Source organism: Pongo abelii, chromosome 2, assembly GCF_028885655.2.
Source record: "Pongo abelii isolate AG06213 chromosome 2, NHGRI_mPonAbe1-v2.0_pri, whole genome shotgun sequence".
NCBI lineage: Eukaryota > Metazoa > Chordata > Mammalia > Primates > Hominidae > Pongo > Pongo abelii.
Window position 1 is genome coordinate 158,438,540 of NC_085928.1, and position 20,412 is coordinate 158,458,951.

Sequence of the window (20,412 nt, forward strand, 5' to 3'; positions counted from 1 at the left end):
TACACTAGCTTTTACTTTGTCTCTTGGGCTGTGAGCTAGATGTGACATTTTAGACTCTCTCTGTCTTTTGCTCTAGGACCAAGGCCTCATTTTGAGGAAACAGATGACAAAAGAGAACATGCATAAGATGTGAAAATTCATAGCTAAGGATTAATAAAAGCTGACCATGTTTGGCCTTGACTGAAAGCAAAGTTTTCTCCCAGGCTGGTTTATATTTAGCTTCCTTCTGTTCTTTACAATTGGTAAAACCAGCTCCAGCAACACTTCTTTTGAAGTATTCCAAGGCCACAAGGAGAAGTGAAAAAGAGCTGAGGATTTAAAGAAAGAAGAACCTAGCTCAAGTCAGCCACTTACGGGGCTGTGTGCCCTTGAGCAAGTTCTTTTATCCTCTGTGAGTGTTAGTTCTTTTATCTGTAAAATGGGGATAAAAATATCTAGCTCTTATCAAGAGCTCTTTGTAAAGCTTAAGTTTTTATGTAAATGTTAGTTCTGATTTTGAATCCACTGAGAAACAATGTAAGATGTCCCTCAAAAGGCAAGTTTTATAGAAATCATCACTAATTGGAGTTTCAAGATATGGACCGAGCTCTCTGCTGTGTCGTTGCTTCTCGGTTCTTCCATCATCTGCCCTCATCTCTTTTTACAGAAACATGAAGGGAAAAGAGTTACCACTCTAAATTGTAGCAAATGCAAGAATTACCTTTCTCTCTACCATTCTTGGCAGGGGTCAGTCATCCGGGTTGATTGGAACATTCCCACTGAGCTTGCTGCCCCAGATGGCATTCCATTCTGCTAGAAAATTCTGTGTCGGTGAAATGTGGACAGATAATGTTGAGAAGATAAATGAGTAACATTTGTGAAATTATTTGAACTCTTCTAAAGAAAAGACCCACACTGATTCCAGGGATTTTTGTTAACATAATTGGAATTTAAAATATGATATTTTACTTGATCAATGTCTGTTCTGACTTTTTTTGTCTTTTGGCCTTGGAGGGGCTAAGAGAAAGGATTCATAGACTTTTTTTTAATTAATAGAAATAAGTAAAATGCACAGAAGATGTCAATGTCTAAATGTGGCATCCTATCAACCATCAATAAATGGTACCACTGTCCTCCCCCAGAAGCATCCCCAATCTCCACTCAGGTGGGTTCAGCCTCTGCAAAGCTCAGCACTCTGCACCTCCACCCAAATCTTGATTATTCATAATGCCCCTAAGCCAGAGTGTTAGACTCAGTCGACTAATCATGTGCTAGGTGCTGTGCAATCTGCTGAGGTTACAAAATGAATAGCCAACAATTCCTTCCTTCAAGGAGCTCACCTGGTGAGGAAACAGATGCAAAAACAACTGATTATAGCATACAGTGAACCCTGATAAAAGTGTGGGCCCCTAAAAAGGAGAGGTGCTCAATGCTTCCTAAGAGAGTAGGGGCAGCTTCACAAAGAAGATAACACTAAAACTGAATCTGGAAAAACAATAGCAATTATCCATATTAGCAAAGAAAGAAAGAGGATTCCAGTGAAGAGAAAAGGGTACCCACAGTCATGGAGGTCAGGAGAAGCAGGAAAGGGTGTACAGGGAAGTAATTCAGGAAAATCTACCTCAGAAGGAACACGGGAATGCACAACAAATGATGTAGCCTGAGAGACAAGGCCGGACCTGGTTTGCAACAACTGTTTTTGCCAAAAGAGGTTTGACATGATAGAGCCATCGAAGACATGGTGATGAGGTGATCTTCAGAAGATGAGAGATGAGGTAGATATCAAGATGAGAGAGCAACTGAGGACAAGAGCTGAGAACTGAGACACAAACTAAATGTTCCTCCAGTGTGCGCCTGTGACAGGAATAAAATAACAACTTTTTTAAGCTCACATCAACCTCAGATATTGCTTCAGCATCAAAAAAAAATAGAGCAACTGTTTCCAAAAGATGCCGATGACAGTGTAGAGAGAACTCGGATGTCACTTCACATGCCCAGAGTGTGGTTTGAGGAAAGGACAACTAAATATTTTTCTGTGGCCTTAATGGAAATCATGTCTAAATTGATACAATAGGTCAAAAGAGATAACAGATCACAAGTAGCCCCTTTTGGTTTTGGCTGAAAACTGTATTACTACATTGCACCAGTAAATATATTGAGAGACTTGAAAGACAATCAACACACGAGTCCGATAGATAATGACAATGACTATTAAATCTTCTCTAGTCTTCGTAACTTTATATGTTTGGAACTAATATTGAAGAATCATATTTCTACTAACTAAAAATAATAATTCAAGGCTTAAGGAAAAATTGAAGTAAAGCCTGAAGAAGGCAACCTGGGAAGGAATAAGAATTCTTTAAGATCAGAGGTTCTGCCTTTCAGATAAATAACTAACTAGAGATTTCCTTTGATAAATGGCAAGTTAAAGAAATTGTAGAATGGTAGAAAATATCATGTTTACCTACAAAAAGAACTATTGCCTCACCAGGTTTCACATCTCTAGAAGATGGTTTTAAATCTATTATGAGCATTATGTAATGTTTAACTGGTTCTCGTTTCAATTGGCAGGGGAACCTAAGGGTTTAAACAAAGGGTTAAAAAAATCTAAATCTAGTGTCTTTGTTACAATAAGATTAAACAAGAGGAGCAATATATTTAGGCCACAACAGTAAAGATTTCATGCAGTTAGAGAAAGCATGTCTTAGTTTATCAGTTTAGAAATAGGAAAATGGAACCCTAAAATTTGCAAGTACCGACCCAAAACTCTGAGAATAATGTTAGTTCCAGAAAGCTGATTGCATCATTTCAGTGGACCAGAACAGAAAATAATGAGTTACATTTTATAACTCTTTTTAAGTTTTCTAATTTACCACCTGGCTGATGAAGTATTAATGCTATAGGAATTGGAATCCTTGAAGTCTTATGGCCACGCCCTCATCAGTTTGACGTAAGATTCTACTAAACTGGTTTCAACATTAGAATAAGGGAAGGAAAATTCCTACTTTGTAAAAATCATATTATTCTGATTTCATCACCAACCTCACAGTTTTCCAGGCATATGTAGAAGAAGTAATTATAATGCCAAAGTATGAAATATAGCCGGTTTCATAACCAGAATGAATTATGGCTAATTCTTCTGCAGTAAACAATTTGTTTTTCAAATCTGTATTCCCCAGACAGCTGAGCCAGGCCTTGCTTCTCAAGTGTTTTATTTAAATAGGCAGTATGACAGTGGAGTTTTACCACAGAGTTTCTGAGTGCAGAGAGCCTCTCCCTAGGAGTGGGGTGCAGGGAACTGGAGGGCAATGGTTCTTATGAGAAGGTGATGATGCTTCTAAGAAAAAAGATTACACGTAAGTTAATACTTAACAATTTTTTTAAATTCTGAAATTCAAATGTTCTGCATTTTGAAATAGAATGAATATTCTCTAACTTTTTAGTCTAAAAAATTTCCAAGCTGGAGCTACCACTCATCCTTGGAACTGCCAATTCCTAAGCATTTTCAGGCTGGCACTGAATGTTGCATTGACTAGCCATTCCTATGTGCAGTTTCTAATTCTCCTGCCCTGACTCACACAACCCTATTGTAACTTAATCTGGCTTTATAACCTGCCACATTGCCAAGTGTTTTTTGTTTTTGTTTTTGTTTTTGTTTTTGCTTTGTTTTCTTTGAGTTTTTGCGTGCGTGTGTTTTGGTTTGTTTGCCTGCAAACAGGTAAACAACTTCTTTGCACAACCATAAAGACTTCCTTGTCTCTTGCTTTTCTCTTACAAACTCTTACAAGACAAGATAAATAGAGGCTCAGAGTGAATGCTTGGGGAGGGTATTAGGGAAGACATTCTTGCACAAGAATTACTTGGATCATATCACTAGGTTAAGCAGAAAAATGAAAATGGGTCCTGAATAAGCATATAATATGATCCAAATTGTTACTTACATGCTTTGAATGCCTTAACAATAATGTACAGGACATTTGTTTGGCAGTGTGCTTTTATTTATTTCCTTACTTATTGCTGTTTCTTTTGCAGAATGCCCTGGCTAAAGCTACTGTGAAAGAACTTGCCTCACTGCACGGCACCAAGTACACATATGGCCCGGGAGCTACAACAATCTGTGAGTCTTGGCTTCAGAACTGTGCAAAGAACCATGTGCCTAAAAAGCCAACAAATGGTTCCTGGGGCTTTTCTTTTCTGATAGTTTAAAGCATGTGGCTTTTGCCTCACAGCAAATTTTTCTAAAATATGTAATCAGTTTTCTGTTCCAAAAAAAAAAAAAGGAGGGAAAGCCTGGACAACATAGCAACCTTTTCTCTAAAAGAAATTAAAAAATTAGCTGGTCATACACACCTGTAATCCCAGCTACTCAGGAGGCCGAAGTGGGAGAGTCACTTGAGCCTACGAGTTCAAGGTTACAGTGAGCTATAACTGCACCATTGCACTCCAGCCTGGGTGACAGAGCAGGACCCTATCTCAAAATAAAAAGGGAGGAGGAGAAAAATACCCTTTTCAACCCACAGAGACATTTGCTGTCTGTAAGCATCTACTGAGCACTTACTATGTGCCAGGGCCTTACTAGGCACTAAGAGAACGAGAAAGTAAGAAAAGAGAGAAGAAAAGATGAAAAGAGAAAAGGAAGGAGGGAGATCAGGGCAGTCTTTAAAGAACTAGCCGTAGGGAAGCAGCAAAAATAAGCAGTCTTTTGTGATACAGGTGCTAAGTGCTGTGATGCTAGGAGGCACAAGGAAAGAACACACCCAAAGACCAACCAACCCCACAGTATCAGAATTAACTTCCCGAGATGATGACACAAAAGTTTTATCTGAAAGGATTGTTGCTGGAGGAAAATATAAGACAGAGTGTTTTCAGCCGGGAGCAGTAGCTCATGCCTATAATCCCAGCACTTTGGGAGGCCGAGGCGGGTAGATCCCGAGGTCAGGAGTTAGAGACCAGCCTGCCCAACATGGTGAAACCCCATCTCTACTAAAAATACAAAAAATTAGCCAGGCATGGTGGCGGGCACCTGTAATCCCAGCTGCTCGGGAGGCTGAGGCAGGAGAATCGTTTGAACCTGAGAGGCGGAGGTTGCAGTGAGCTGAGATCCTGCCACTGCACTCTAGCCTGGGCGACGAGAGCAAAACTCCATCTCAAAAAAACAAAAAAAGACAGAGTGTTTTTTTTGGCTAAACAGACGACAAGTACCAGGGCTACCTGAGGCACAAGTCACCTTCAAGAGGTAGACACCAGTCCCTCTAATTAGTCACTCAGTGTATGCAAGCAAGTGGCTAGAGTGGTAGGGGCTAGACCCCAGAGCTCTGGGTGCTGCAGCTTAGATTTATCTGGAAGGCACATTCCACAGGCCTCGTTTTCAATTTCTACGTATATCTTCCTTTGCCTTCAAATGATTTCTTTCTGCCTGAGGTTGGAAAAAAATTGAAACACACACATGAAAAAAGACTCGGTCTCATCATCAAGTGGCCTCCAGTGCAGTTGGAGAGGCTCCAGTCCTGAGTTGTTGGGATTTATTTTAAGCTTTTATGCAGAATATAATTTTCTTTATTTTTATTTTTTTAAAAAACTGCTCTGAATCATATGAGGCATACTGTTTTCTTAAGGGGTTTCTAGCAGAGATAGCCCACCTATTTATATATGGTGAACTTGGTGCATGTTTTATTCAGTTCAACTAGGTTTCTTTTTCCATTACACTGTAAGACCTTGGAGGGCAGAGCCAACATCTCTCCTTTGTTCTGGCATCTTCAGAGTTGAGCCCATAGTCTGCTGTTCAGTGGGGGCTATACAATTGTTGACTGAAAAAACAGATGAGTGAATAAATGAACAAATGAATTAATTAATACATATTCTGTGTGTTAGTGACAACATGATTGTTATTGAATAAATTAATAACAAATACCTTATCTACACCAGGCCCTATGCTAGATAAACAGTAAAAATATGAAAATGAAGGCATAGCCCTGGCCTCAGCTTCTTCAATCTTATCATTTGGCACAGTTTCAGCTGGGTTTAGAGTCTTCTCCTCTTGCCAATCATCATATGGCTTTCCTTATTTTCCTGAGAGATACACATCCTTTCACATATAAAGTGTAGTTTACCGTAGCATACAAGCACACTGGGAATTTTGCATTACACATTACATCCTTTCTGAAGTATTAAACACATCATTTCTACAAAGTGAAGTAGTGACACATTTAATAAGATTGGAGTAATTTTTTAAAACAGCCCCCATAACATTTATGATCCAGTTTACTAGAAAATTGGCCTACTCAAAATATTTTGCACAGTGAAACATTTGTAATGAAAAAAAGAAACTAGCAATTTTTTAAAGCTCCTTCCTAGATTTAAAGTTTTTTTTCACTGCTGTTTGCACATTTCAGATCCTGCTGCTGGGGGCTCTGACGACTGGGCTTATGACCAAGGAATCAGATATTCCTTCACCTTTGAACTCCGAGATACAGGCAGATATGGCTTCCTCCTTCCGGAATCCCAGATCCGGGCTACCTGCGAGGAGACCTTGCTGGCAATCAAGTATGTTGCCAGCTACGTCCTGAAACACCTGTACTAGTTGAGAAAGCTGATGGCCTTGTTTCAAAATTCCCATTTTTCGTTTCTTTTCTTTCTTGAATTCTTATTTTGGTTTGCCTGGATGTTTTACAGATCCCAATCTTTCTTTTAAGTTTCTGGGTCTATTAAACTAGGTAGATCTTTTCATATTGATCATAATAAAAGTGAATCATTACCATTGGAAAGCCTGACATATGGTCTACTTCTTTGGGGAAAAACTGATGTAAACGAATGACTAAGCAAGCCGTGCACAGTGAGGATCCGGTCAGCTGTATAGGAGTTAACATCCTGGGGTGCTGGCCAAGACCGTCAGGGTGCAGATGCACTGATTACAGCGGGAGGCTTGTGAGCTAAGAAGAAATGTAAAGGGAAAGTTAGGACTATTAAACCTGGCATACATGAAAAGACACCATCTTTCTTGGTCTAGCTTTTGTCTCGGCTCACTGAAGTTATTTTATCAGCTGTCCACTACATGCCATGCACTTTGCTAAGCAATTGAAGACAGAACAATGAAAAAGAAAGATGACATTTCTGCCCTTAATGGGTGTATAGGCCCTTCGGAAAGACAGACATTACACAAATAATTAACTCATTAATTAACCATTTATTAATTAGTAATCTAATTTACATTAATCAAATAAGTGCTGGATGAACTACACAAAAAGAACATACAAAAAGTCTACCTGCTTGATGTAGGGGAGAAGCCTCCCTCAGAAAGTGCTGTAACCTGAGAAATAAGTCACAGTTAGCTGGACAAAGGGAGCACCCCTTCCAGGCCTGTGACTATCCCAAAAGTGTAAGAAGAAAGCCAGCGAGGGTGAAATTTAGAGAGCTGAGGAAAGAGGAGCATGTGTACAGGCTGGGGAGGGTGGTAGGAACCATGTCGGGCAGAGCTTAGAGGTCACGTTAAGGACTGGGGACGTTGGTCTAAGAACAATGAAAATCCATTGAAGAGACTGAGTCATCAATGAAATGGTCACAGTGTTTTTGGAGCACCAACTAGGCTAGGGTGTGGAAAGCAGATCAGAAGTGGGACAAGAGGATGCCAGGGACCCTGACTGGACCACTTGGACCAATGAAAGTGGCAAAAATCACTCCAGGACTTGATGTTTTCCAGGATTGGAATTGAACATGCTAATGTTGGGAAGTATTGTGCCAAGTTCAAATTTTAAAATAGAATGAGATGCATTAAAGTTACAATTTAGGGGCATCTCTTACTTAAAAATAATAGACTATTAACTCATTACTTTCTATATAGACTTTCTGTAGTCTACTTTCATAGACTATTAACTCATTACTTTCTATATGGCTTCAAGAAAAATGAGACTCCATATTGGGCATGATGTGTTAAAATATCTATAACAGTGTTCTATTCATAAAGAGAATCCATTGAAGTAGCAACGCTTTGTGAAAGTTGTCAAGCCAAAGAATAATTAATTGCATTAATTGTCCACTAGATGGTAGCAGTGCAGCTGCTACAGTGTGTCACACGATCATCTTCAAACTCATTTAGTAATACATCATTTAAATAGAGAGACAGAGACCTATACACGCAAAAAAAAAAAAAAAAAATCCCATTAATTTGTCAGCTACATTGGTGGTAATTTAAAAATAGACGTAATTTACCTAAATATTCTTCCTCCTACTCTTTAAGTTATATCCACTTTGTGTATTGGAGGGCTAACATAGCCATAGTTACCTGAGTGAGGTAATCTTGCTGGAGGTGTATCATTAAACTCCTGTTCCACAGGATACTCCCTTGTGCTATCTCTGTCAAGTAACACCAACCCCTGACTAAGGGATGCTGTGGCCCAAAGTATGGAAATCTTGGCAAACCACAAAGAATTCTCCTAATTCCCTAAATTGAATGCTTTAAAATAGAAATTAGGAATATATGTGGACTGCTTTTTTAAAATTCCAAGGAATTTTTAAGGGTAAGAACAAAGAATAGGAAAGCAAATATACAAATATTCTTATTTGAAATCCCATGTATCTGAGATGTCCTGCACCTGAGAAATTTTTACTATGACCACTGTCTGCTGAAAGTTAACAGGAAGCTGGCTAGAATTTCCACTTGCCTGGGCAAACCCAAGAAAAACAGAAAGAGAAATCTGCTTTAGTCTTCACTGTAGTAGTATCTGACCAGCTAATCAGAGACTGCTGTGAGTCCACCCAGCCTTGCCCACCTGAGAGCCCCAGGTTGGGGGGATACCTCTTCTTCTCCCTCTTTTATCCCACTCCTACCCTGAGATCCCAGAGCAGGCTCTGAGCCTTTCCTTCAGCTCCAAGCTCTCGGCTCCCAAAGCAACAGTGAACCAACAGCACAAGAGTAGCCCCTGAATCTTTCTTTCTCAAATGGTGTGGGTAGAAAATAGCAAGACTGATTTTCTCATCTGGATTATGGAATTCCTACATACCTAGAATCATATGCCATTTGTTCATCTTATTCTGCAAGCTGACCTATATGAATTGGTCAAAGAGAGAATTTCTAGAAGGAAAAGAAGGCAGACCATAGCAAGTTAACATTCTAATTTGGGGGCAAAAAAGCGTTCTGCTGAGTGATAATGATTAAAAATATATAGAAAAAAGCATAGCTAAACTATATGGTGATATTTTAAATCATGGCTAGACGTGCACCACTACAAATACCCTAGAAAGTGCAGAGCTCAAGAAAGATGGAAAATTATGGCTGCATGAAGTATTCACCTCTAAGTTACTTTTTAAAGAGGTTGATTTAATCTGTGAAACATCACAGTCTTACATAGTCAATCCTAAAATGATACGGTGTTTGACAATTATTCATCCTACCCACACATATGCCAAGACCTTTGATAAATCTTGATGCAGTAATATAAGGCAGCACTGATCTATGCTTGCCAAGAAATAGCACTTGTTCTGAGAAAAAGCTCTAGAACATTATTGAAATCCATCTATTGTATTTTTCTTCAGAGGCTAAATAGATTGGAGAGTCAGTGGGAAATTCAAACGCATCACATGTTTATATCGTATTCCAGAAAGAAGAAATTGCCAATACATAATCTATTAAGAAGCCAAAGATGTACTTTTATTTATTAACAAAGTCTTATCCGGAGAAATACCAAGGTCCTCAAAGCACTCACCTAGATTCCCCAAATAAAATGAAAGTGTTCTTCCTACTTGACCTGAAAAACAGACATAGAAGCTTTCTCCACACAATTTTAAAACGAGTCACAGAGGAAACGGCTTCAAGAAAGTATAACAGAATTCTAAAATTAAGAGGATTTCTATTTTTCCTCTTTCAACTTTCCTGTATTTTCCAGAATCGTTTTCAATGGGCATTTATAATTTTTAGAATCAGAAAATAAAACTCTAAAAAGCAAAGCTATAACATTAAAAAAATTCTTGAAGTAGTCCACATTCAAACAAATACAGAGAGATATTTTATCCCTAAAGGTCACGGCCACCACTTTAATCTACCACATGATCTATTTTGATACCAGTTCTGCAGGCTGGCAGTGGCCCACTGTAAGTCTCTGTTAACAGCACATGAACATTTTATCAACTGTCTAGAGAGCATGGACATGTTTTTTAGCACCTACCACGAAGTCCCTAACATATGCTGTCTCACTAAGCCTCACAGCCACTTGTTAGAGTCACATTAGCATTCCCATTTTATAAATGAGGAAACCAAGGCCCAGAATAACTAGGCAGCCTGCTCAAGGTGATGTAGCTAGTGTGTGGGAGCCACAATGAAGTGATGTCTGTCTAAACCCAAAGTCAAGGTCTTTCTTTTTCACTGTTCCCTGGTCAAAAGTATCTTTAATCAAAAGCAATGGAGCAAGCATTTGCTTTGGGAGTTCTCAGTGCTGATGAGCTTGCCCAGTGTCAAGAACATGAAGGCATTTGTAAAACCCTCCTCTTCCTTACCTGCAAGGCTGGAGCCGGAAAATCCATTTGGGGAAATAAAAAAAAGTCCTGAGTTCTACCACACACCCATTAGATAGAGAAGAATGGAATTGCTGCTGCTATACATATAACAGGGGCGTGTCTCCAACCACCCTATTTTGATAATACACAAGCGTGACTCTGAGAAGTTTTATCCACAGTCAGCTATATGTTTGTCAATGTGAAGAGGTGGTTTTCAAAAAGGAAATCCTAGTAAGTTAACTGATTAGATAAATTCACTTACTCTTTTAGGTTACCTATGATTCTAGGTAAAGGTGTTATTCTCCCATAATTAACCAAGTTGTGTTCAAGACTAAAGATCCCTGCAGAGATGGTTTTAAATGGTCTATAGGTGGCTTTCATTAATTCAACTTTCAAGAGGCATTATTTGGCAATTACAGCATCCAGGCTCTGAAGACAGTGTCCAATTAATAAACATTACAGCATTGATATTTTCTTGCTCTCAGGGAGTCCTCAAGTTGCCTTAGAAATAGGGGTCACCTCTGAGGACAGAGAGAAGAGAAGGGCAAAGAGTTAGGGCAGTGCTTTAGGTCTTTAGTGTTTATTTCTTTACCAAGAGAAGTATAAGACAAATATAACAAAAATGTTATCATTGTAAAATCTAAACGGTGAATACTTCAATGTTTGCCATAGTACTTACAGCATTTTTAGTACATTTATATTTTGTAATTTAAATTTTTTTTTTTTTTTTTTTTTGCCTCCCAAGTAGCTGGGATTAAGGCGCCTGCCACCATGCCCAGCTAATTTTTGTATTTTTTAGTAGAGACAGGGTTTCACCACGTTGGCCAGGCTGGTCTCGAACTCCTGACCTCAGATGACCCGCCCGCCGTGGCCTCCCAAACTGCTGGGATTACAGGCATGAGCCACCACACCCAGTCAATTTAAATGTTTTTAATTTCACAACTTACATTCTAGCTTCAAAAATATATTTTACATTATTACGAACCACTCACCAAGATTTTATGGCCAGATACCCAAATTCATCTCAGTCTCCAAGTGCAAATTTTAAAACTGATTTCTTCTATCATTCAATTCAAGCAGAATGGTAGAGTAGTATTTTAGAACAGATAGAACTAGTAAATCCCAGCTCTGTGAACATACTTTCTCTGTTGCCTTGGCCAAGTTATTTGCTAAAGGCATTTGCTTCCCATCCTGTACCTGTAAAATTGGTATTTCCTATTGCAAAAGGTAGATAAGTAGCATGTGGTTGGTGGGTTAGTGTTTTTCCCTCTCCAGCTGGAAAAAAAAAAAAACCTGTTGTGGGGGAAGAAGGGGAACAGTTTGTGCAACAGAACCCTAAGAGGAAATCAGCTGCTCATCAAGATAAGGGCTGAGGCATAAAACCACCAGAGGGTCTCAAGGCAGGCAAAGAAGAACCATGAGGCTCATCCTGCCTGTGAGTTTGATTGCTACCACTCTTGCAATTGCTCCTGTCCGCTTTGACAGGTAAATCTTACTTCCTGTGTTCCAGTCTCTGTGTGGGAAGAGAATTAAAGGTTGTTTCCTTACAGTTCACTTTTTTTTTTTTCATTTGCCTCTGTAAAGGGAGAAGGTGTTCCGCGTGAAGCCCCAGGATGAAAAACAAGCAGACATCATAAAGGACTTGGCCAAAACCAATGAGGTAAGCACTTAGAGGGATATTTTATCTTTTCTTACTGTTCTCTAAAAGATGCTTCTTCTTATTTTACTGTTAATGCCCACGGGACTACAAAAGACTATTGAACATAAGGGGAAAGCAGGAGCTATCTGGATAATTCAGCCAATGGCCAATACTTCACCTGTTCTGGTTTTGGTCTTGGTTTCCAAGACTACCACTTCTGTTTTTCCTCCCAAAAGCTTTCAAACCCCAGCTTTTTCAAGGTAAAACTGTGAAATCAGGAGCTGTTCTTGGACTCCTTATCAGGGCATCTTTCTCTTGCCTACTGGTGCCATTCCCTCTCCATTCTCCCCACTCCTACCCTCATCTCCTCTGGTGCCATAATTTCTCTTAGAGTACTAACTGAAAACGTTGAGGCACTGGCTAATATCAAGATGTGACCCTTTCCAAGAGCAGGTACATTTTCAAATAAGACTTTTAAAGTTAGATCAATCCTTTAAAATCCAACAGTCTAATATAATTTTATCATGTATTCAGCTGCTCCTATTTATGTTGTGCCAGCCACCTAAAAATGTCATTTCAAATTCTCCAACAGATTCTCAATGTCAGGGTTATAATGTAACTCATTTGAAACAGAAGAGCTAAAGTGCAAAGATAATAAATTAAATGACCAAGATTACACATCAGATTTAAACCCAGAACTGGGTCTGGGATTTATTCCAGTCGAACACACTGTTATCTCTACATCAAACCAATCAAAGGCCCTTCCTATTCTAACTCCCAAATGTTTCTCAAATCAACACATTGCCCTCCATTCCACTGCCACTGCCAAGTTCATTTGCACTCTACCTCCTGCAAGGAGAATTTCCATAGTCCCTTAACTAGCAATCAGGGTTCTAGTCTTGACTCCCACAAAGCCAACTCTGCATTGCAACCTGATGGCTCACTCTAAAACTTGACAATTGCATTCCTCCATTTGAGGGTCATTACTAAGAAGCAGCCTAGTATGGAAAAAGCATTTTCTTCAAAGTCAAATGCTTACATTCAAATCCAAGCTCTACGCTAGCTCTGTAGCCTTAGGCAAGTTACTCAACATCTCTGGGTCTCAATTTCTTCTGCTATAAAATGGGGATAATAGTCATAGCTACTTCCTGGGGTTGCTACAAAGACTAAGTAAGCGTTTGATAGCACTTAGAAGCAGGCCTGCCATATTAAGCACCATAGAAGCATTTTTTGTTTGTTAATGTTTTTGTTTTGAGACAGAGTCTCACTCTGTCACCTAGGCTGGAGTGCAGTGGCACAATCTCTGCAGCCTCCGACTCCCAGATTCAAGTGATTCACCTGCCTCAGCCTCCCTATTAGCTGGGATTACAGGTGCCCACCACCATCCCCGGCTAATTTTTGTGTTTTTAGTAAAGATGGGGTTTTGCCATGTTGCCCAGCTGGTCTCAAACTCCTGACCACAAGTGATCCACCCACCTCGGCCTCCCAAAATGCTGGGATTACAGGCGTGAGCCACCATGCCCGGTCAGAAGCATTTTCTGTTGGTATTGGTATAGCATTCAAAGCCTTTTATGATCTGCCAAACTACCAGCCTCTTCAATATCCTGCTCCTCCACCTTCTTCCACACACTTCAAGCCCCGTAAACACCAAAATCTCACCCACCTTGGCCCTGTATATCTTTTCTCATGACAACATGTTTCTCTCTGTTTTGACTTGGGTAAGTCCTACTTATTTCTCAAGATCCAACTGAGGCAGTGTCTCCTGCAGGACATGTCTTCTGTTCATCAACTCTCATGACTCAGTTTTGGCTGCTTCTTGTGCTCCTGGAACACCCGGTTCCTTCCTCTGGCATTGGTTAACATGTGGGAAACATGCATGTATGACTCGTGTTCCACACCAAACCTTTCACGTCTCGTAAGTCCCTTATTAGTCTCTGCAACTGTGGCACCCAGCTCTTTGCCTCGTGCTTAATAAATGAAAGTTCACCAAGCTCTAAGCTCCTGCTGCACATTACCCTGCTAGAACACAGAAATATCTATTGTGATAAGATGGCTCTGCCTAACTTGCCTTTGCATCACATTACATCTCTCATATGTCCAACTCATGATGTAGCTTTCGATCAAAATAAACAAACATTGGTTGGTTCATAGCAGCCTCATATTGTCACTTGATTGACCTCGAGGTAGAGGGAGACTCAGCCAAGAAACAGCCAGGCAGACCTGAACACATGCACAAGCAGGGGTGGAAATTGAGCTTTTTCTTCACATTTCCCAGGCTGGGGACTTGTACTTCATTTAGTTTCACAATTGAGTACAATTTTGAAGAACCACAGGAACTGGAATCTTTTCAATGTTTGCTTTTGTTTTTGTGTTTTGTGTTTTTTCTGAGATGGCGTTTTGCTCTTGTTGCCCAGGCTGGAGTGCAATGGCGAGATCTCGGCTCAGCGCAACCTCCACCTCCCAGGTTCAAGCAATTCTCCTGCCTCAGCCTCCTGAGTAGCTGAGATTACAAGCATGCACCACCACGCCTGGCTAATTCTGTATTTTTAATAGAAATGGGGTTTCTCCATGTTGGTCAGGCTGGTCTCAAACTCTCGACCTCAGGTGATCCGCACCTGAGCCCCCCAAAGTGCTGGGATTACAGTCGTGAGCCACAACACCCAGCCTTGAAATTATTTTGATCTGAATGCTATACTTCTGAGCTCATATACCAAATTTTTGAAATTGTCAGCTAGAGGAAGAGAAAGGAAAAAAAAAAAATCTGCACCTGTTAACGGTCTTCATGCCCCAGACCTCAGATCTATTTCACAATCTTCACAACACTTCCCAGGGGACCCTCATTTGCCCCATTATTTTAGGAGAGAGGAGTAAAATTTAAAAAGTCCTAGTAACTTGCCCAAGGACATATTGCTAGAAAAATGACATTGCTGGGGGTATATGCCAACTGTTGGATACAATATCTTGTATCAGGATTTCCAGAGTTTATAGGGGCATCAGGTTTTAAGGACTAACGAACCAGATGTTTAACTTAAATTTCCAATTAGAGGCAGATTCTGTGGCTAGATGAATTGTGATCCCATTCAATCCCAAAATTGTGGAAGAAAAAAATTAACCAAAAGATCTGCCCATACTTTTTAACTTGATAGACCTGATGTCCTAAAAAAAAAAAAAAAAAAAAAAAAAAAAAAAAAAAGTGATCAGGCACGAGGAAGGTTTCTTTCCTCCTCCCTAATATTCAACATTTCTTAAATATATTTGCAAAAATCCCATAAACTTATTAAAAGAAGGGTCTGTATCTTAGTTATGCTGAGCCCCAAATTCCTTTCATGGTGTATAAGACATGATCATTTCTTAATCAATATGTGTTGGGTAAGCAAATAAACTCTGACTAACATTGAGCTTATCTCTGCAGCTTGACTTCTGGTATCCAGGTGCCACCCACCATGTAACTGCTAATATGATGGTGGATTTCCGAGTTAGTGAGAAGGAATCCCAAGCCATCCAGTCTGCCTTGGATCAAAATAAAATGCACTATGAGTAAGTCCTTGGCAAATATTGAAATTTGTTGGATATTCAAAGTTTTGGGAGGCTTGAAGTAGAGGAAAGTATTACAATGGAACAATTTTTAATTGGGCCCCCCAAAACAAAAGCTCTTTCTGTAAGATGCAGATCACAGTTACTTCCAAACACATTATCGAAGCCTGTTTACAGAGGTGATAGAATCAAACTTGGCAGTTCAACATATACCTTACATTTGCTCTTAGCTATAAGAATAACAATTACCTATATCTACCATCTCCAAAATCAGCCCCTCATAAGCACAGAGCCCACATGAGCAGGCATGAATGGTTTAGCCACACGTGAACACTACTGACAGGTAATCAGCCCAGAGCTCATGAGCTACTGGCGCTGGCCTCCTTTTATGTATTTGAATTTTCCTGATACATAAAAGGAGACCAAAAAAAAAAAGTCATTGGTATGTCAGAAATACAGCAATTGGTATGTCATTGGTATGTCAGAAGTACAGCAATTAAAAATATACAATAAATAATTCTTTATGAAAAAAATTCTTCCTCAGAGAAAGCACAAGCAGAGCAGTAGAATACAGTTTAAATCAAAGAGAAAAGAATCTCAAATAGCCAAAGATGCAGAAATGAGTCATTCTGGCCCCACAGAGAAATAAGAGAAAATCTGAATATATTGAGCAGCAACCATGGGCCATGCACAGTCTGGGCCCTGGGCAGTGAACGAGAAGGGAGTCCAGCAATGAATATCATAAACCAATGCGTAATTTAGAAAATAAAATGTGTTGGCCAGGCGCAGTGGCTCACGCCTGTAATCCCAGCACTTTGGGAGGCCAAGGCAGGTGGCTCATGAGGTCAGGAGTTAGAGACCAGCCTGGCCAATATGGTGACAACCCATCTCTACTAAAAATACAAAAATTACCCGGGCATGGTGGCATGTGCCTGTAGTCCCAGCTACTCGGGAGGCTGAGGCAGAAGACTCACTTGAACCTGGGAGGCAGAGTTTGCAGTGAGCAGAGATCGCACCACTGCACTCCAGCATGGGTGACAGAGCAAGACTCCGTCTCAAAAAGAAAAAGAAAAAGAAAAAAGAAAATGTGTTTTTATGCTTTCAAACATTTCATAGTTTGATGTACAGAGGGATCCCATTTTAACTTCCCCAGGCCATGTCATGCCAGGATTCCCCTTTGTTGAGACCCTCATTGTCAAAACACTGCTAAACACTAGTTCATTTTTTTTTTTTTTTTTGAACTTGCCATTTTATACCTCCATTACCTGACTTGGTACTTTAACTCAAAAGGTCTGCTTCTGGCTGAGATAAAGAAAGATCCTATCGATGTCAGTGATGTTATATTGCAGAGCAGGATTTACTACTGCTCACCATTAACTTGATTTTATTTATGATATTGCCACAATATCTCAAATAAATGTAAACTCCATTGAAATTTAAAAATCACGTACATAAGACAAGTAAGCAAAAAACATTCTTATTCATAGCTTTAAAGGTAACATTCTATTATTTGTGATGGTTATTGGTGACTTTTTCGGTTTTGTTACTGTTTCAAGAAGGTTGTGGCAGAAATGTAAAAGTTAACAAATTGAAAATCTATAATTCACGTTGTGCACATGTACCCTAGAACTTTAAAGTATAATAAAAATATATATACAAAAAGCCAAACTAATTGATACCAGCTTTTAACCCTTTTACTTAATATACTAAGTTTTTCTGTTTTTATAAATGACATTAAAATTAGACACTTCAAAAATATAACCACAAGATTGCAGAAATTTGTATTATATTATCTGTTTACATTAAGGTTCAGATAATGTATTGACTCTTTCATCTGAAAGAAATCAACCCTCTGTCTTAAATTACCCCTGGTTACTGTGTCTCTTTTTTTGTTTTGTTTCGTTTTTGTTTTTTGAGACGGAGTCTCGCTTTGTCACCCAGAATGGAGTGCAGTGGTGCAATCTCGGTTCACTGCAAGCTCCGCCTCCCGGGCTCACGCCATTCTCCTGCTTCAGCCTCCTGAGTAGCTTATACTACAGGCACCTGCCACCATGCCTGGCCTTTTTTTTGTATTTTTAGTAGAGATGGGGTTTCACCATGTTAGCCAGGATAGTCTCGATCTCCTGACCTTGTGATCCACTCTCCTCGGCCTCCCAAAGTGCTGGGATTACAGGCATGAGCCACCTCACCCGGCCGACTGTGTCTCTTGATTCACTTCATTGCCATCTTTCTAGTATATGTGCCTAAATTATTATACTCTTCACTTTACTTCAATAGTATAGACCTGGTCTGGATTCCTATGATAAACTAATTCTTACAAAGCATTCAGCCCAAGCTAAAATAAGGTAGTGGTGTGGCCAAATTTTATATAATTTGGCTTGAACAGCAAGGTAAAGAATTAGGTATTATGTTTTCCTTAACAGCCCTATAACGCAGTTACAATGTAGAAACTGTATCTAGAAAAGCTAGTTGCTTGGCATGAGCATGGATAGTGGAGTAAATCGCTGTAAGACATCTCACACCAGTTAGAATGGCAATCATAACAAAGTCAGGAAACAACAAGTGCTGGAGAGGATGTGGAGAAATAGGAACACTTTTACACTGTTGGTGGGACTGTAAACTAGTTCTACCATTGTGGAAGTCAGTGTGGCGATTCCTCAGGGATCTAGAACTAGAAATACCATTTGACCCAGCCATCCCATTACTGGGTATATACCCAAAGGACTATAAATCATGCTGCTATAAAGACACATGCACACGTATGTTTATTGCGGCATTATTCACAATAGCAAAGACTTGGAACCATCCCAAATGTCCAACAATGATAGACTGGATTAAGAAAATGTGGCACATATACACCATGGAATACTATGTAGCCATAAAAAATGATGAGTTCATGTCCTTTGTAGGGACATGGATGAAATTGAAAATCATCATTCTCAGTAACTATCGCAAGGACAAAAAACCAAACACCGCATGTTATCACTCATAGATGGGAATTGAACAATGAGAACACATGGACACAGGAAGGGGAACATCACCCTCTGGGGACTGTTGTGGGGTGGGGGGAGGGAGGAGGGATAGCATTAGGAGATATACCTAATGCTAAATGACAAGTTAATGGGTGCAGCACACCAGCATGGCACATGTATACATATGTAACTAACCTGCACATTGTAAACATGTACCATAAAACTTAAAGTATAATAATAAAAAAAAAAGACACCTAGGCAGGCAGCTAGCATCCTTCCAATTTACCAAGTAGCTCACATCAGCCTTTTTTCTCCTTTGGTCCTCTAGGCCTCTTCTATCCTGAAATGATTCTGATTCAACTAGATGTCTAAATCCAGATCCTCAAATTAGTGTGTTTTTCACTTTATCTTATGACAAAGGAGTTTCTTGCTATCTACATCAAGAACCAAAGTGTTAAATTACCTATAAAAATTGGTTTTATCAAAGCAAAACATGAATTCTACAAAGTGGCCCAAATCAGCCACAGTTATGGGAAAGCCAAATAATTAGATAGTTACCTCCCTCAGAAATATAAATATGTAAAGTGATATGTGCAGACAAGAACTACTTAAAATCTTGTCTCCAAGTACTAATTATATAGATAACTTTATTTGCATATTAATTATATGTACTACTTGGTGTCAGTCAGTAACAGAAAAGAGTTCTAAGAACAGAAACATCTGGTTGGACCCAGGCACCAGGCTGAATTAAACCATATTAAGAGGCTGGTTTGACACCCTTCATTAGACAGTGTATATCAACCACTATTCAGTTTAAAGCATCTGTGTGATTTTTCTTTAATTTTTAGAAAATTAAGTTAGTAAGCCAGATTTTATTTTAAAGTAACATACTTGTTTCCTTTTTTATTTATTTACAAAATCATAAAAGGCCAAGTTCAAAAAACAAACAACATGGATATACTAACAAACCCAAACAGACTGGCAAACAAATATCAAAGGGAAAGCACGTCCATTGGACTGAGCCTCTGGGGCAGACACTATACTTGGATTCAGAAGTTAAAAATCCTAGTGTTTTTAACATTGTTCACATTTTAGACAGTCAATTTTTAGCATTGTCTTTTCTTTGATCAAAGGTTAAAATCAGAAAATAAAGACTTGTTAATGAAAGGTAACTCAGAAAACAACTATTAATATAATAAGAAAACTCAAATGGTACAATTAAGTAAAATCTTACTAGGATCCATATAAGATTATGTGAGAAATGCAAAAGAGATCTATGCCAAACTGACACAGTGATAATCAACACCTCATATTAATGTCTAACTGCCTAATAATAATGTTCAGTCAGATATAAATTCATATTCCAGGGATATACACAGTCGTATCAAGTGTTACAATCAAATCATTCTAATGTGTCATTCCATTCATTTTTTTCTTCTGCTTCACATTTTTACATATTACTTACCTAAGAGTATAACATGCATGTTATACTACAACATGCTACATGGTACAAATGTTGAAGTTACAATTGGTCATGTGACAAACAGGAGTGTGGAAGGTAGGAAAGTAGGTTCTGAAGCAACGCTGTCTGGGTCCAGTCCCATTGAAGCCATGCATTAGGCATTTAACATTGGCAATTTATTTAACTTTGCTTTACCTCATACCTCATCTATAAAATGGGAATAATAACGGAACCTATTTCATAGGGGTTTCATGAAGATTGCCTGGGATCATAAAGTTGCTGTCTGCCTGGTCCTTTACTTCTATGAATACACACACACACATACACTGAAACAGGGAATA

General features: G+C 39.2%; 2 protein-coding genes across 4 annotated transcripts in view; both read left to right on the plus strand.

Annotated features, from left to right (window-relative positions):
- The window catches only part of CPB1 (carboxypeptidase B1), a 69,301-nt gene extending 62,558 nt beyond the window's left edge, over positions 1–6,743 (plus strand). For all 3 annotated transcript variants that reach the window (XM_063722266.1, XM_054552820.2, XM_063722265.1), the window contains 2 exons: positions 4,012–4,096; positions 6,372–6,743. In XM_063722266.1, the coding sequence (XP_063578336.1) occupies positions 4,012–4,096; positions 6,372–6,559 (273 nt within the window). In that variant the 3' untranslated portion in view covers positions 6,560–6,743. The remainder of the gene's footprint in view (positions 1–4,011; positions 4,097–6,371) is intronic.
- A 5,126-nt stretch (positions 6,744–11,869) lies between these two features.
- CPA3 (carboxypeptidase A3) overlaps positions 11,870–20,412 on the plus strand; it is a 33,069-nt gene continuing 24,526 nt past the window's right edge. Inside the window, exons 1-3 of the mRNA XM_002814158.4 lie at positions 11,870–11,949; positions 12,049–12,124; positions 15,516–15,640. Of these exons, the coding sequence (XP_002814204.1) occupies positions 11,882–11,949; positions 12,049–12,124; positions 15,516–15,640 (269 nt within the window). The 5' untranslated portion in view covers positions 11,870–11,881. The remainder of the gene's footprint in view (positions 11,950–12,048; positions 12,125–15,515; positions 15,641–20,412) is intronic.